Raw genomic sequence first — 17,426 nt, 5'->3', positions numbered from 1 at the left:
CACTTAGGTTGGAGTCATTAAAACTCGTTTTTCAACCACTCCACAAATTTCTTGTTAACAAACTATAGTTTTGGCAAGTCGGTTAGAACATCTACTTTGTGCATGACACAATAATTTTTCCAACAATTGTTTACAGACAGATTATTTCACTTATAATTCACTGTATCACAATTCCAGTGGGTCAGAAGTTAATATACACTAAGTTGACTGTGCCTTTAAACAGCTTGGAAAATTAAAAAAAAATATGTCACGGCTTTAGAAGCTTCTGATAGGCTAATTGACATAATTTGAGTCAATTGGAGGTGTACCCGTGGATGTATTTCAAGACCTACCTTCCAACTCACTGCCTTTTTGCTTGACATCATGGGAAAATCAAAAGAAATCACCTCAGAAAAAATATTGTAGACCCCCACAAGTCTGGTTCATCCTTGGGAGCAATTTCCAAACGCCTGAAGGTACCACGTTCATCTGTACAAACAGTAGTACGCAAGTATAAACACCATGGGACCACGCAGCCGTCATACTGCTCAGGAAGGAGACGCATTCTGTCTCCTAGAGATGATCGTACATTGGTGAGAAATGTGCAAATCAATCCCAGAACAGCAGCAAAGGACCTTGTGAAGATGCTGGAGGAAACAGGTACCAAAGTATCTTTATCCACAGTAAAAACCGGTGCTAAATCGACATAACCTGAAAGGCCGCTCAGGAAGAAAGAAGCCACTGCTCCAAAACCACCATAAAAAAGCCAGACTACGGTTTGCAACTACACATGGAGACAAAGATCGTACATTTAGGAGAAATGTACTCTGGTCTGATGAAACAAAATAGAATTATTTGGCCATAATGACCATCGTTATGTTTGGAGGACAAAGGGGGAGGCTTGCAAGCCGAAGTACACCATCCCACTGTGAAGCAGAGGGGTGGCAGCATCATGTTGTGGGGGTGCTTGCTGAAGGAGGGACTGGTGCACTTCACAAAATAGATGGCATCCCGAGGCAAGACAATTATGTGGATATATTGAAGCAACATCTCAAGACATCAGTCAGGAAGTTAAAGCTTGGTCGCAAATGGGTCTTCCAAATGGACAATGTCATAATGGTTTTAGGACAAAAAAGTCAAGGTATTGGAGTGGCCATCACAAAGCCCAGACCTCCTATAGAAAATGTGTCTTTTATACTGATAACAAGTTCAAACAGGTGCCATTATTACAGGTAACGAGTGGAGGACAGAGGAGCCTCTTAAAGAAGAAGTTACAGGTCTGTGAGAGCCAGAAATCTTGCTTGTTTGTAGGTGACCAAATACTTATTTTCCACCACAATTTGCAAATAAATTAATAAAAAATCCTACAATGTGATTTTCTGCATTTTTTTTCTCATTTTGTCTGTCATGGTTGAAGTGTACCTATGATGAAAATTACAGGCCTCTCTCATTTTTTAAGTGGGAGAACTTGCACAATTGGTGGCTGACTAAATAATTTTTTTGCCCCACTGTAGGTAATGCCCCCTAGAGGGCCTAATGGACCAAGCTCTCACACACTGAGAAAACCCACTAACACACACACTGACCCATCATTGAGGTAAGAGCTGACACAAAATTCAGCACACACACACACACACACACACACACACACACACACACACACACACACACACACACACACACACACACACACACACACACACACACACACACACACACACACACACACACACAGACTGGGTGGAGAGCCGGGGTGTATATAAGGGGTGCCTCTCTCTCTGAGCGGAGAAGTCCCTCTCTCAAACACTCCTCCAACACAAGGACTCTCTTTCCTCAAGGTAAGAACAGCACTTCTTCCTTCCTTTTCTCTCTCGCTCTGTGAGTGTTTTTCTCTATATATCTCAACCTTTATTCAGTTAATTGAGAACAAATGAATTACCAAATTGAATGTAGTTGTTCTTGAGTCAGGAATAAGTACAAGATCTCTGGAGAACAATATTTTAACGGAATTCTTTTTTTCATTAATCCAATTGCTATATTTTCTTGTTAGGTTGTGTTTGATCAAGTAGATAAATGATGTAGCGTGGACTGCTGTGTGTGTAATGAGTGATATGGTGATGTGTCTGTAAATGATCGGTTGAAGTGTAGCAGCTGAAGTGTAGGTTTAGTGATGGGAACAGCTGACAGTGACCTCACTGGTCGCACATAGACCACTTTACAGACTGCCATTTATCAGTCATTCAGATTGACAATTACTGTGCCACACATTTGTGTCATTTTATCTTTTAGGGATCACTTTAGTCTACATTCTATTATATTCTCCTATATTCTATTGTAGCATATTTTATTTTGACTAATGATCTGGACAAGAAGTTCAGTCATTCAGTTATATTCTGACTTAATGAGTGAAGAGATATCTGAGGGGAGGGAAGAAACAGATCAGGAGTGAAAGAGAAGGAAAAGGTTTTCCTAAGTCTCTCCAGAACATTTCAATAACCTCATCACATCACTAATGCCTCTTTGGGATGAACAAGTCAAGGCTTCCAGTAAATTAGTGAAGGGGTGTCTTGCTTTTCACCGACAGACGAAAGAAGTAGTTTAACCATTCACACCTTTATGTCACATTCCTCTCCTCTCCACTCCTCTCACCGCTACCCCTCTTCCCCTCTACCCCTCTACCCCTCTTCCCTACCCCTCTTCCCCTCTTCCCCTCTACCCCTCTTCCCCTCTTCCCTACCCCTCTTCCCCTCTTCCCCTCTTCCCCTCTTCCCCTCTACCCCTCTTCCCCTCTACCCCTCTTCCCCTCTACCCCTCTTCCCCTCTTCCCCTCTACCCCTCTTCCCCTCTTCCCTACCCCTCTTCACCGCTACCCCTCTTCCCCTCTCTCTCCCCCAGATGACGGCGGGGTTGTGTGTGTGTGTTCTGTTGGTGGTCCTGTCCACTAGCTGTTTGGGACGACCCCAGTCCTCTCCCCCCCTCCAAGAGGGCGACCCTGCCATGCCCCCTTCCTCTGAAGGTAAGAACAGGGAGATCACATCTGGATGTCAAATACATTTCAATCTAATGCTTTCAAATGCTTTAGCTGAGCTTGATTTTATCTTTCCTGGTACAATGGAACTGATGGATACGTTTTGTTCAAACTGGTGTCCTGATGATATGATGAATGTTTTCTGCTTTTTATGGCAATCCTTGGGCTCTAGGAAGACGCACTAGCAATAACAGATTATATCAATCAATTATTATCATAATATTTTTACCTATGTCATTGAATTGCACCAACCAACCCAAGACAGTAGACAAAAGCTAACAAGGTGTTTCGTACTCCCTTTGATAGCACGTCTTGAAGCCTACGCCCACTTCCTCTCCAAGCCACGCCTCAGACAGACACGCTCCGCCCCTTTGGACAATACCGTCCCATATACGGCAGAAGAAGACGGAGACTCCAGAGCCAACCTCAGTGAATTGTTGGCTAGACTCATCTCCTCACGGAAGGGTGAGTGAGTGAGTGAGTGAGTGAGTGAGTGAGTGAGTGAGTGAGTGAGTGAGTGAGTGAGTGAGTGAGTGAGTGTGAGTGAGTGTGTGTGTGTGTGTGTGTGTGTGTGTGTGTGTGTGTGTGTGTGTGTGTGTGTGTGTAAGAGACAGAGAGAGAGATTGAGAGAGAGAAAAAGAAAGAGAGACATGCAGGAGAGAGAGGCTTGAGGGTGAGCGGAAAGAGAGAGATGAGGGAGAGAGAAGAGAGAGAATGAGAGAAAGGTATGAAGGAGAGAGAGAAGAGAGAGAATGAGAGAAAAGTATGAGGGAGAGAGGGAAGAGAGAGAATGAGAGAAAGGTATGATGGAGAGAGAGAAGAGAGAAGATGAATAAAGCTCACATTGTTCTCTTCAAGTCATTTTTAAGGTCCATTTAGGACCTCTCCCTCTCTCTTTCACTCTGACCTCTATTACAGTGAGAGTGTTGTTGGTCTAAATGGCTGGTGGTTTAGAAAAGCTTTGATGGTTTGTACATGTAAGTTTGTGAGTGTGCATATCTTTCCGGTCTTTGGCTTTCGTTCCATCTCCTTGTCTCTGCTTTGTCAGTGACAGGATCTATAAAGACACTTGTTCTGTGACAAGATTAGAGAAGATCTCAGTCAGGGCTTTTACACTGCTGACAACAACTGTAGAGATATTCTGTCTGAGCTTGAGATATTCTGTCTGAGTTAGTGTGATGTTATACACACGCACACACATACACAGACACACAGACACACACACACACCTCCTTTCAGAAGATAACAGACAGAGAACAGCATGGTGAAGACATGTGGACAGATAGCACCATGGGGCTACTGAAGACAGTCTATCTTATGAGTTGGTATTAGACGTATTCTGTAAGAGGTGTTGTTATACTCAAGCAGTTGAACATGTAAGTGCCCACTTCAACAACTGTTTTTGATAAAGTTCACAAAACAATCTGAATTCACTACTTCCGCCTGAGAGAAACGTATAAGTGCTGAGTTCACGTGTTAAACTCATGGGTTAAAAACTTGTTAAGGATTGGCCCCGTTTTTTTCAATTTTCGCCTAAAATGACATACCCAAATCTAACTGCCTGTAACTCAGGCCCTGAAGCAAGGATATAGATATTCTTGGTACCATTTGAAAGGAAACACTTTGAAGTTTGTGGAAATGTGAAAGGAATGTAGGAAAATATAACACATTAGATCTGGTAAAAGATAATACAAAGAAAAAAACAACCGTTTAAAAAAAACATGTTTTGTACCATCATCTTTGAAATGCAAGAGAAAGGCCATAATGTATTATTCCAACCCAGGTGTAATATAGATCTTGGCCACTACACGGCAGCAGTGTATGTGCAAAGTTTTAGACTGATCCAATGAACCATTGCATTTCTGTTCCAAATTTTGTATCAATACTGTCCAAATGTGCCTAATTTGTTTATTAATAACTTTTGAAGTTCAAAACTGTGCACTCTCCTCAAACAATAACATGGTATTGTTTCACTGTAATCACTACTTTAAATTGGACAGTGCAGTTAGATTAACAAGAATTGAAGCTTTCTGCCAATATCAGATATGTCTATGTCCTGGGAAATGTCCTTGTTACTTACAACCTCATGCTAATCTCATTAGCCTACGTTAGCTCAACGTCCCGCAGGGGACCTACCGATCCTGAAGGCGTTTTTAAAGGTCCAATGCAGCCATTTATTTCTGGGTAACAATTAAGTACCTTACTTTTATTGTCTTTAATTAAATGGTTACAAATAATTTTTAAAAATAGCTTCTTTGCAAAGGGACATTTCTCAAGCAAGAATTTTGCTAGGAATGTTTGGATTGGTCTGAGTAGGGAAGGTAAAACAGATAATTAGCTGTTATTGGCAGAGAGGTTTGGAACACTTTCTTATTGGTCCATTAACTAATTTACCACATGGTGATGTCACCTAGCCTGACGACTCACACTAAATTGTTCCGCTGCTCTGTCATTCGCTACATACTTTAGTCTGAGGCTGCCATCAATGAAGATGTTTGTGGTGAAGAGAGGCATTGTACAAATCAAAGTCATCATCGATCGGATTGTCTTCAACCAATCAGTATTGGTATCAAAGCCAACAATGAATCTTCCACGTGTGTTCTGGTTCTGGCCCAACCCATTGGTTTCTGGACCATTTACATGGCCCCAAATGTGCTGGCATTCGGTGAAGGGTCAGGACGTACTCAGATCCATACTTACTGTGAAGAAGAAACTAAAGTCTGTGGACGTGGCGTAGCATTTGGCCGGAGCAAGGAGTCTGGGTAGCCAGGCAAGATGTCACCATTGAAGGACAAAAGTCCATACCACCAAAGCAAGCTGAAACCTTTTCAAACAGCCCTTACACTGAAAGGGCATTATAATAATTTTCACAATATTTTTCCAACCTCATTGTGTGGAAATATATATAAAACACGGAAAAATCAAGTTTTTTGACTGCACTGGGCCTTTAAAGCAACAAGCCAACAATTCTAACTTTATTGTTTCAAAAGTTCATGTTCACACTTTGTAGCATGAAATCACAACCTACACAGCTAGTCTGTTATTATGTGCATCACTCTACTGTGTCAATGAGACAGAGGCAGGGGAAGGGTCAGAGAAACAGATGTAGAGCAAAAGAGAGAGGGAATAGAACAAGCCAGAAAAAAAGAGAGAGAAAGAGAGATGGAACAAGAGGGGCATGATATTGCAGCTCTGAACCCTGTTAGTAAAGACTGTTATTAATTCTATAATCAGACGGGGGGTTGGGCTTAGAACATTGGCCTCTGACACACACACGCACACGCACGCACACGCACGCACACACACACACGCACACACACACACACACACACACACACACACACACACACACACACACACACACACACACACACACACACACACACACACACACACACACACACACACACACACACACACACACACACACACACACACACACACACACACACACACACACACACAGAGAGTGAGAGATCATTCTGAGACCTGTGAAGTGTCTTGGCTCACAGGAAGCATGTGAAAGACTCTCTGTAACATGCTTGACTTTTACACCTCCTACAATGTCTGTCTGTCTGTCTGTCTGTCTGTCTGTCTGTCTGTCTGTCTGTCTGTCTGTCTGTCTGTCTGTCTGTCTGTCTGTGTGCATGCGTGCGCGCGCGTGTGTGTGTGTGTGTGTGTATATATATGTGGGTGGCGTGGGAGGAGTGTTAAAAGCTCCCCAGTGACACGAACACCATTGATATTACCATAGTTCACACGCCAGTCAAAAAATCACAGACAGATATCTCCAGTGTTAGCCATGTCGTATGTTACCTACTCTCAATCTGGATAATTCATTAGCTAATAAATTACATTCCCACAGAGCTTCTGTTGATACAGTATGTCTCTGCATGCGTGTGGGGTAGTCAAATTGTTCAACCCGCCACAAAGACTCACGCCAGTAGAAGATAGACAGGTGTTATAGCTCTCTCTCTCTGCTTCCTCTGTCCCTCCCTCCCTCTAGGTTCTCTCCGTAAGAACTCAACAGTGAACAGCAGAGCTAGCGGTCTCAGTGCTAACCACCGGATAAAAGACCGAGACTACAATGGGTGGATGGACTTCGGCCGCCGCAGTGCAGAAGAGTACGAGTACTCCTTGTAAAAAAGTAGTCACTCCCTACAAGAAAACAAAAAACTCAGTCAATGTCCCGCGATAAGAGTATATTTATTCTGTATTTGTTTGTAAACACTACATGATGCAATATATACATATGCCACATTTTTCAGGAAATCTTTAAAGTTCTGGTTTTCATTCCTGGTGTTCTGTCTGTTTATGGTTTTGGAGGGAATTGAATGGAATGAAAAAAGGTCAGGTGTTAATGGAAAAATATATATGATGTCATGAGATTACCTTGGATCAATAAAAGTTAAGAATGAACAGTATCTCAACAAATGAGTTCCCAAAGACACATGCTCACACCCACGTAGGCATGCATGCACAGATAACAACTCACACAAATAACATAATACCCTCATGGTATCACCTTAAGACGTTAAAACTAGAAATATAAATAGTGAGCAGTGGCTCATTACAATACATAAAGCTGGTAGAACACAGAGCTCACTTCTCTAGGACTCCAGTCCTGCTGCTTTTCAGTTCTCTCACTTAACCAATGAATATAATTTACTGATTTTTAAAGTGCAATGATTGGTCAGAGTGCACACACCTGGTTTCCCAGGACTGAATCAGACTTTGATTAAAAGGCAAGAATGAAAACTAGCAGACGCTGCAGCTGTGCTCCTTTCACGTAAAAACATGTCATTTGTGAACAACAGTACTGCCTGACATAACTGGTGTGCAACAATAACCGACAGGGAATAGACTTCAACATCACGTTGTGATTCATATTTACTGTGTGTTGTTGACCAACATCATTGAATGGCAGATGTACCAAACATCAAGCCCAGTCACTGAAATTGAAGTTGAAATTATATAGGGAAGTGTAGATCTTGATGTGTTACCAATTCAATTTGTTTTTTATATAAATTGCTTAAGTTGACAAAATGTTTAAATAACATGAAAGATTAGGTTAACCTGTTTGTGCCCGATCGGAATATTGGCCTACATACTAAACTGAAAATGAAAGAGTGTTTGGAGATACAGTATCTTGGGACAGACCACAGTGAAGTGTTCTGTTACTTGATGGGAATATCATACTATGAATCCGAGATGAGAAAACACAGGAATCTGGAAAATACTCAAATCATAAATAGCCTTTATTTTATGTTCTGCTTGGTTTGTGTTCTGTCTGTTCTGTTTCTTTCTACCTGCTGAGATAAAGACTGTTGGAGATAGACTGTAACATGACTGGAACGCTGGTGTTCTAACTGGTGGAGATTAAGACTGTTGGAGATAGACTGTAATGTGACTGGAACGCTGGTGTTCTAACTGGTGGAGATAAAGACTGTTGGAAATAGACTGTAACGTGACTGGAACGCTGGTGTTCTAACTGGTGGAGATAAAGACTGTTGGAGATAGACTGTAACGTGACTGGAACGCTGGTGTTCTAACTGGTGGAGATCAAGACTGTTGGAGATAGACTGTAACGTGACTGGAACGCTGGTGTTCTAACTGGTGGAGATAAAGACTGTTGGAAATAGACTGTAAAGTGACTGGAACGCTGGTGTTCTAACTGGTGGAGATAAAGACTGTTGGAGATAGACTGTAACGTGACTGGAACGCTGGTGTTCTAACTGGTGGAGTTAAAGACTGTTGGAGATAGACTGTAACATGACTGGAACGCTGGTGTTCTAACTGGTGGAGATAATGAAATGACTGCAGTGTAAACAGATACTGCTCATTCATTTCCTAATAAATAAACCAATTAATAACCAAATCACATCATCAATAAGACAATCACATCATCAATAAGACAATCTAGAGACAAACTCATGAGCACAGTAAACACAGACGGGGTAAATTTTGACAGAGATGTGACAAAGAATAACCAAATCACATCATCAATAACCCAATCCCATCATCAATAAGACAATCACCAGACTATCTCCTGAGCACACTAAACACAGAACGGGTACATATTGACAGAGCTGAGACAGAGAACAGGTAAATATCTGGTAAATATTGACAGAGCTGAGACAGAGAACAGGTAAATATCTGGTAAATATTGACAGAGCTGAGACAGAGAACAGGTAAATATCTGGTAAATATTGACAGAGCTGAGACAGAGAACAGGTAAATATCTGGTAAATATTGACAGAGCTGAGACAGAGAACAGGTAAATATCTGGTAAATATTGGCAGGGCTGAGACAGAGAACAGGTAAATATCTGGTAAATATTGACAGAGCTGAGACAGAGAACAGGTAAATATCTGGTAAATATTGGCAGAGCTGAGACAGAGAACAGGTAAATATCTGGTAAATATTGACAGAGCTGAGACAGAGAACAGGTACATATCTGGTAAATATTGACAGAGCTGAGACAGAGAACAGGTAAATATCTGATAAATATTGACAGAGCTGAGACAGAGAACAGGTACATATCTGGTAAATATTGGCAGAGCTGAGACAGAGAACAGGTAAATATCTGATAAATATTGACAGAGCTGAGACAGAGAACAGGTACATATCTGGTAAATATTGGCAGAGCTGAGACAGAGAACAGGTAAATATCTGATAAATATTGACAGAGCTGAGACAGAGAACAGGTAAATATCTGGTAAATATTGACAGAGCTGAGACAGAGAACAGGTAAATATCTGGTAAATATTGACAGAGCTGAGACAGAGAACAGGTAAATATCTGATAAATATTGACAGAGCTGAGACAGAGAACAGGTAAATATCTGATAAATATTGACAGAGCTGAGACAGAGAACAGGTAAATATCTGGTAAATATTGGCAGAGCTGAGGGAATGAAGAGAAATGGACAGAGATTAAATGTGAAGAACATATTCACTTATTCACCTCAAGACAGAGAGTAGTCCATGACAAGTAGAAGAATAGACAGAAGAACAGCACATCACTGCTATAATAGATATTCAGCAATGGGTATTATAGCCCAGACGTTCCCAAACTGTTTTGCTTCCTGACCCACCAATTGAGGTGTCTTTCGAGTCGCAGTCCATCATAAGGGTTGAGAGGTGAAAAAACATACACAGACCAAAGAATAAGTAAAAAATATGATCTAGGCAGTGGAGAGAACATTCTGCCCTTTCATAGCTAATCTCCTGCAATCCTATACATCCTGCCATGTTGCAGATTAAAAGATCATTTCATACAATTCTATGGATTGTACATGGCTAATGCTTTGTTCTTATGCTCAAACATAACAAAATCAATGGAGGCCTGATGGTGTAGCTGCAATTTTGTTGATTGTAAATGTTCAAAGATTATAGGCTATTATTGAAAAATATATAGCTCCATTATCTTTTCTACATAGTTTCTATTTGGTTTTAGTCATTTAAGTTTACACTGAAAGGGTTTTTCTATCCTGAAAATGTATATATTGAAACATGTGGTTAATGTCATCCCACAACCCACATGGACACCTGCTGCGAACCACAAGTGGGTCCCGGCCCACAGTTTGGGAACCACCGCAATAGGCCTACATTGGTGGTATATGGCGTGAGATTAAATGCTTCAGTGATAATGGTTCAGATGTCCAAGAGAGAATTTCAAAGAAGGGCATTTCCATGTAAAGAGCCCTATGAGCATTAACGTGAAGTTCATAAGAGAACATTACATTTGGTTGCAAATTAAAGCTAAGAGTCCGTTTCTTGAATGTTTTATTAAGGCATAGACGCATGTCTACTTTCCATTCAAAAAGTTAGGAACAGGCAAAGGCTTTGATTTTTGGTCAAAGCGATGGAAAATGGTCTTAGAAAACAGCTAGCAGTAAAAGTCTTAAAAGGTATTAGAAATACATCCAAACACAATGTTCAAGTAAAAACTCCTGACAACTAACAGCAACACTTTGCAACACAAAAATGATTTGCCTTCTGTAAGTTTAAGAAATATAGCCTGGTGTCTTTTAATTTTCAAAATACAGTATTACTTACTGTATTGTGTACTGTATTGTGCTCTACTGTACTCTACTGAACTATACTCTACTATCAAGGCACAAGACGAGACCCAGATGCAGACACAGGAGACAGATAGTTGGAGTCTTACAAGGTTTATTAATCCAAAGGGGTAGGCAAGAGAATGGCCGTGGACAGGAAAAAAGGTCAAAACCAGTCCCCTCCTGTACTCCCTGTTCATCCACGACTGCATGGCCAGGCACGACTCCAACACCATCATTAAGTCTGCAGATGACCCAGTGTTGTCAGTGGTAGGTGGTAGGACAGTGGTAGGCCTGATCACCGACAACGACGAGACAGCCTATAGGGAGGAAGTCAGAGACCTGGCCGGGTGGTGCCAGAATAACAACCTATTCCTCAACGTAACCAAGACTAAGGAGATTATTGTGGACTACAGGAAAAGGAGGACCGAGCACGCCCCCATTCTCATCGACGGGGCTGTAGTGGAGCAGGTTGAGAGCTTCAAGTTCCTTGGTGTCCACATCAACAACAAACTAGAATGGTCCAAACACACCAAGACAGTCGTGAAGAGGGCACGACAAAGCCTATTCCCCCTCAGGAAACTAAAAAGATTTGTCATGGGTCCTGAGATCCTCAAAAGGTTCTACAGCTGCAACATCGAGAGCATCCTGCCTGGAACGGCAACTGCTCAGTCTCTGACCGCAAGGCACCACAGAGGGTAGTGCGTACAGCCCAGTACATCACTGGGGCTAAGCTGCCTGCCATCCAGGACCTCTACACCAGGCGGTTTCAGAGGAAGGCCCTAGAAATTGTCAAAGACCCCAGCCACCCCAGTCATAGACTGTTCTCTCTACTACTGCATGGCAATCGGTACCGGAGTGCTAAGTCTAGGACAAAAAGGCTTCTCAACAGTTTTTACCCCCAAGCCATAAGACTCCTGAACAGGTAATCAAATGGCTACCTGGACGATTTGCATTGTGTGCCCCAATCCCCCCCTACCCCTCTTTTTACACTGCTGCTACTCTCTGTTTACCATATATGCATAGTCACTTTAACTATGCATTCATGTACATACTACCTCAGTTGGGCCAACCAACCAGTGCTCCCGCACATTGGCTAACTGGGCTATCTGCATTGTGTCCCACCCACCACCCGCCAACCCCTCTTTTACGCTACTGCTACTCTCTGTTCGTCATATATGCATAGTCACTTTAACCATATCTACAGTGGGGCAAAAAAGTATTTAGTCAGCCACCAATTGTGCAAGTTCTCCCCTTTAAAAAGTTGAGAGAGGCCTGTAATTTTCATCATAGGTACACTTCAACTATGACAGACAAAATTAGAAAAAAAATCCAGAAAATCACATTGTAGGATTTTTAATGAATTTATTTGCAAATTATGGTGGAAAATAAGTATGGGGGGCCCGAAATGATTAACACGCTTGATAAAGATATGCAATAATGATGGTATAAAATAAAACTCTCACTCAGGAATAATTATCAGTGACAAAGTTCCAGAGGGTCAAATATCATAACTCCAAGACATAATTGTAGCATGTCTTGGCTGTATGATCTTTGAACCTCTGTAACTTTCTCATTCATCATTATTCACGATTAATTCCTGATTATCCGTACTTATGGTAGCATCCACATTAATGTAGAAGTTTTTAGAAACATATCCTATTCTAATTTACAATAAAAGTGACTCCAAAATGACATAATCAGTTATTTATTCGGCACAAAACATTTTAATCTCTTTCTCTGAGCATTTGTGTTAGTATAAAATACATGCAATATAGCTCAGTATTTGAATTATTTATTTTATACAGTCATTTTATACACTCCCCAAAGCACACACATCCTTGGGTCACTCGTCTTTTCAGTTCACTGCAGCTCGTGACTGGAATGACCTGCAACAAACACTCAAACTGGACAGTTTTATCTCTTCATTCAAAGAAACAATCATGGACACTGACAGTTTTATCTGCTTTGTGTAATGTATTGTTGTCTCTACCTTCTTGCCCTTTTTACTGTTGTCTGTGCCCAATTATATATATATATATATATTATTTTTTTCTTTTCAAGGGGTGGATCAGCTTTAATATTGCTGATAGATTATTGCTTCCATCAATATAATTATCTGCATAATTTCCAATCCCTCAGATATTTTTGGGGTAAATATATATATCTAAATACACATATACATACACATACCCATATACATACAGCGGGGAGAACAAATTAATTACTTAAATATCATACAATGTGATTATCTGGATTTTTGTTTTAGATTCCGTCTCTCACTTTTTTGAAGTGTACCTATGATAAAAATTACAGACCTCGACATGCTTTGTAAGTAGGAAAACATGCAAAATCGGTAGTGTATCAAATACTTGTTCTCCCCACTGTATATATATACACACATAAACATTCATACATATTTATACATACATACACATACATATATACAAACATGCATACATATACACACTTTTTTTTTAGAATATACCTTTATTGTTCCCTGCGAACCTACCACCCTCCCCCAATTAGAGGAAGGTCAGGACTAAAAACAAACCAAATGTAACTATTGTAAAATGGATTGTGTCTATAAAATGTGTATAGTATTTACAAACTAAAGGTAGAAGCCTAAGTGTTATTATTTATTAGTTTACTCCATTTCTATTTGTAACTGTGTTATTTCACAAAAGTTCTGAACATTTATACATTTGACAGATCCCGGTTGTTTTACATGTGTTATCTTGTTGTTATTAGTCCCACCCTTCAGCTCCATTCAACCCCTCCCATCCATCTCTTAACACCATCCATTTTGGATTTCTATTTGCCATATATTGTTCAACTGTGCTGTGATGCTTCACAAAAGTACTGAACCTTTCTATTATCATATCTTCTACATATTGTAAATTAAAGATAAGCATTTTTGCTAAAATAATTATTCTATTATTAATCAATTGACTATGACTTTTCAAATCACCCAGTATTGCTATCTGCAGCATTAGTTCTAGGTAAATGTTCCAATTTGTCAGCCTTTCCTGGACCTGTGACCAAAAATATGGACAATACCAAAATAGATGATCTAATGACTCTGCCTCCTCACAGCAAAATCTGCAGAGCTGGAAAGATTGTATCCCCCATGTGTATAACATTCTATTGGTTGCAAGAATTTTGTATAATAATCTCAATTGAAAGATTTGAAGTTATCTGTGCCCAGTAATGTGTGTACCCTGTTTTGTGCTGCTACCATGTTGTGCTACTGACATGTTGTGTTGCTACCATGTTGTTATATGTTGCTACCATGCTGTGTTGTCATGTGTTGCTTCCATGCAATGTTGTTGTCTTAGGACTCTCTTTATGTCGTGTTGTGTTGTCTCTCTTGTGTTTTGTCCTATATTTTTAATTTGAATTTGAATCCCAGCCACCGCCCCACAGGAAGCCTTTTGGTAGGCCATCATTGTAAATAAGAATTTGATCTTAAATGACTTGCCTAGTTAAATAAAATTAAATAAACAATTATTGCTAATATTTATCAAAGGTGTCAACAATTTCAGACCCCACTGTAGTTATTTGGTTTGTTTTTTTGATTTTACATTTAAAGTGAAAAAGTCTCAGGGTCTTTCTGTTACTGGGGAATTAGTTAGGTCTCCTCTGAATGCAAAGTGCTGTGAGAGCTTTAAAGTGTGATACGGTACTGTACAGTTCAACCAGTCCAGTCAGTATCACATGCTCTGACTGCTGCTGCCAAACCCATATAGCAGAGCAATCTAGACCCTATATCTAATCAAAGGTTTTAAAGACAATTTGAGATGTTTTAGAGAAAATTTCTGATTTGACAGTTTGACATCTCTTTCAGCCATAGGCTAACTTATTAAATAATTTAACTGAAGGAAAATATGTGTAGTGTGTGTGTGTGTGTGTTGGTAAAACTAGTGAATTATTCAGGTGGTGTGATGAGGTCTTTACGGAGAGATGTGAGGACTGAGTGTAAACAGAATTCCCTGAGGAGCTGCTAACAACAGATCTAGGATCAGTTTACCCTCCCCAATCCTCACCTCAATCATTAGGAGAGGAAACATAACACACTGATCATCGTCTAGTGGACACTTCATCCTTCTCCCTGAGGAAGTTTGTACTATCACGATTCAGGATAACACCCAGATGCTGACGCAGGAGGCAGATAGTAAGATTCACACAATATTTATTATAACAAAGGGGGACGGGAAAAGGCAGGTCGAGAGCAGGCAGGGGTTCATAAACCAGGTCAGAGTCAGGCAGGTACAGGACAGCAGGTAGGCAGGCTCAGGATGGACAGACAGACAGACAGACAGACAGACAGACAGACAGACAGACAGACAGACAGACAGACAGACAGACAGACAGAAAGGAACATTAGAAAACAACAACTTGAGAACAGGAAAAACGTGAAACACGCTCGTACGACTTGACAAGAGGCAAACAGAAAACCCAGCAGTAAATACACAGGGGATAATGGGAGACACCTGGTGGGGGTGAAGACAAGCATAAGACTGGTGAAACAGCCCAGGGAGAGACAAACCCCTAACATTAGCCCTAACCACTGGAGTTAGCTAACATTAGTGTAACATATTGTACATTTAGCATATTCAGAACATACATTATTTTGCCTTTATTTAACTAGGCATGTCAGGTAAGAACAACTTCTTATTTTCAATGACAGCCTAGGTGGGTTAACTGCCTTGTTCAGGGGCAGAAAGACATATTTTTACCTTATCAGCTCAGGGATTTGTTCTTGCAACCTTCCGGTTACTAGTCCAACACTCTAACCACTAGGCTACCTGCCGCCCATATCATACAAATTGCAATTCGTAACATATCATACGAATTGTAATTCGTAACATATCATACGCAAATGGATGATGGAGATCCACAAATGAATATTGTACATACCATACGAAACATAACACATAACATATCATACTAAAGGGAGTGTCTTGGATTGACGTAGAGAAAAATACAAAATGCTCTGAGACCAGGTTGTGAGACCACATTGGCAGGGTATGCAGTGCTTACTTTTTAATGTAATTAAAAAATGTAAATAGAAATAATATTTTTTTTGTTATCTAAGGTTTTTTCTCAATGATTCTGGTGGCTTTTATGGTCAAAATAAATGTTTACATTTTTAAAAAACTGCATCAGAACCTCAGGAAATGCGACAATGTATTCATGCATTCCTTTTCATCCATGCAAATCGTTGACACGCGTGGCCGTTCCTGACTCCAGTCACTGTTAACAGACATGGTCAGCATAGGCATCACTGCTTTGCGTGCGTACGGACCAGTACATCACTGGGGCTAAGCTGCCTGCCATCCAGGACCTCTACACCAGGCGATGTCAGAGGAAGGCCCTAAAAATTGTCAAAGACCCCAGCCACAGACGGTTCTCTCTACTACCGCATGACAAGCGGTACCGGAGTGCCAAGTCTAGGACAAAAAGGCTTCTCAATAGTTTTTACCCCCAAGCCATAAGACTCCTGAACAGGTAATCAAATAGCTACTCGGACTATTTGCATTTTGTGCCCCAATCCCTCTTTTACGCTGCTGCTACTCTCTGTTTATCATATATGCATAGTCACTTTAACTATACATTCATGTACATACTACCTCAATTGGCCCGACCAACCAGTGCTCCCGCACATTGGCTAACCATGCTCTCTGCATTGTGTCCCGCCACCCACCACCCGCCAACCCTTCTTTTACGCTACTGCTACTCTCTGTTCATCATATATGCATAGTCACTTTAATTATATCTACATGTACAGTGGGGCAAAAAGTATTTAGTCAGCCACCAATTGTGCAAGTTCTCCCACTTAAAAAGATGAGAGAGGCCTGTAATTTTCATCATATTGCACTTCAACTTCAAATGACAGACAAAATGAGAGAGAAAAAATCCAGAAAATCACATTGTAGGATTTTTTATGAATTTATTTGCAAATTATGGTGGAAAATAAGTATTTGGTCAATAACAAAAGTTTATCTCAATACTTGTTAGATACCCTTTGTTGGCAATGACAGAGGTCAAACGTTTTCTATAAGTCTTCACAAGGTTTTCACACACTGTTGCTGGTATTTTGGCCCATTCCTCCATGCAGATTTCCTCTAGAGCAGTGATGTTTTGGAACTGTTGCCGAGCAACACGGACTTTCAACTCCCTCCAAAGATGTTCTATGGGGTTGAGATCTGGAGACTGGCTTGGCCACTCCAGGACCTTGAAATGCTTCTAACGTAAGCCACTGCTTCGTTGCCCGGGCGGTGTGTTTGGGATCATTGTCATGCTGAAAGACCCAGCCACGTTTCATCTTCAATGCCCTTGCTGATGAAAGGAGGT

General features: G+C 40.7%; 2 protein-coding genes across 2 annotated transcripts in view; one reads left to right on the top strand and one right to left on the bottom strand.

The window, feature by feature from the left end:
* Positions 1 to 1,717: 1,717 nt before the first annotated feature.
* Positions 1,718 to 7,426, top strand: cckb (cholecystokinin b). The gene is made up of 4 exons (XM_064982601.1): positions 1,718 to 1,817; positions 2,875 to 2,995; positions 3,314 to 3,472; positions 7,014 to 7,426. Exons 2-4 carry the CDS (start codon positions 2,875 to 2,877, stop codon positions 7,148 to 7,150), a joined length of 417 nt encoding a protein of 138 aa, XP_064838673.1. The 5' UTR covers positions 1,718 to 1,817; the 3' UTR covers positions 7,151 to 7,426.
* Positions 7,427 to 15,244: 7,818 nt separating this feature from the next.
* LOC135551985 (trafficking kinesin-binding protein 1-like) overlaps positions 15,245 to 17,426 on the bottom strand; it is a 55,182-nt gene continuing 53,000 nt past the window's right edge. Inside the window, exon 17 of the mRNA XM_064983313.1 lies at positions 15,245 to 15,361. Coding sequence (XP_064839385.1) covers positions 15,251 to 15,361 — 111 coding nt within the window. The 3' untranslated portion in view covers positions 15,245 to 15,250. The remainder of the gene's footprint in view (positions 15,362 to 17,426) is intronic.

This window comes from Oncorhynchus masou, chromosome 13, assembly GCF_036934945.1.
Source record: "Oncorhynchus masou masou isolate Uvic2021 chromosome 13, UVic_Omas_1.1, whole genome shotgun sequence".
NCBI lineage: Eukaryota > Metazoa > Chordata > Actinopteri > Salmoniformes > Salmonidae > Oncorhynchus > Oncorhynchus masou.
The sequence above is the reverse complement of the archived record's forward strand: the minus strand, read 5'-3'. Positions and strand labels throughout refer to the sequence as shown.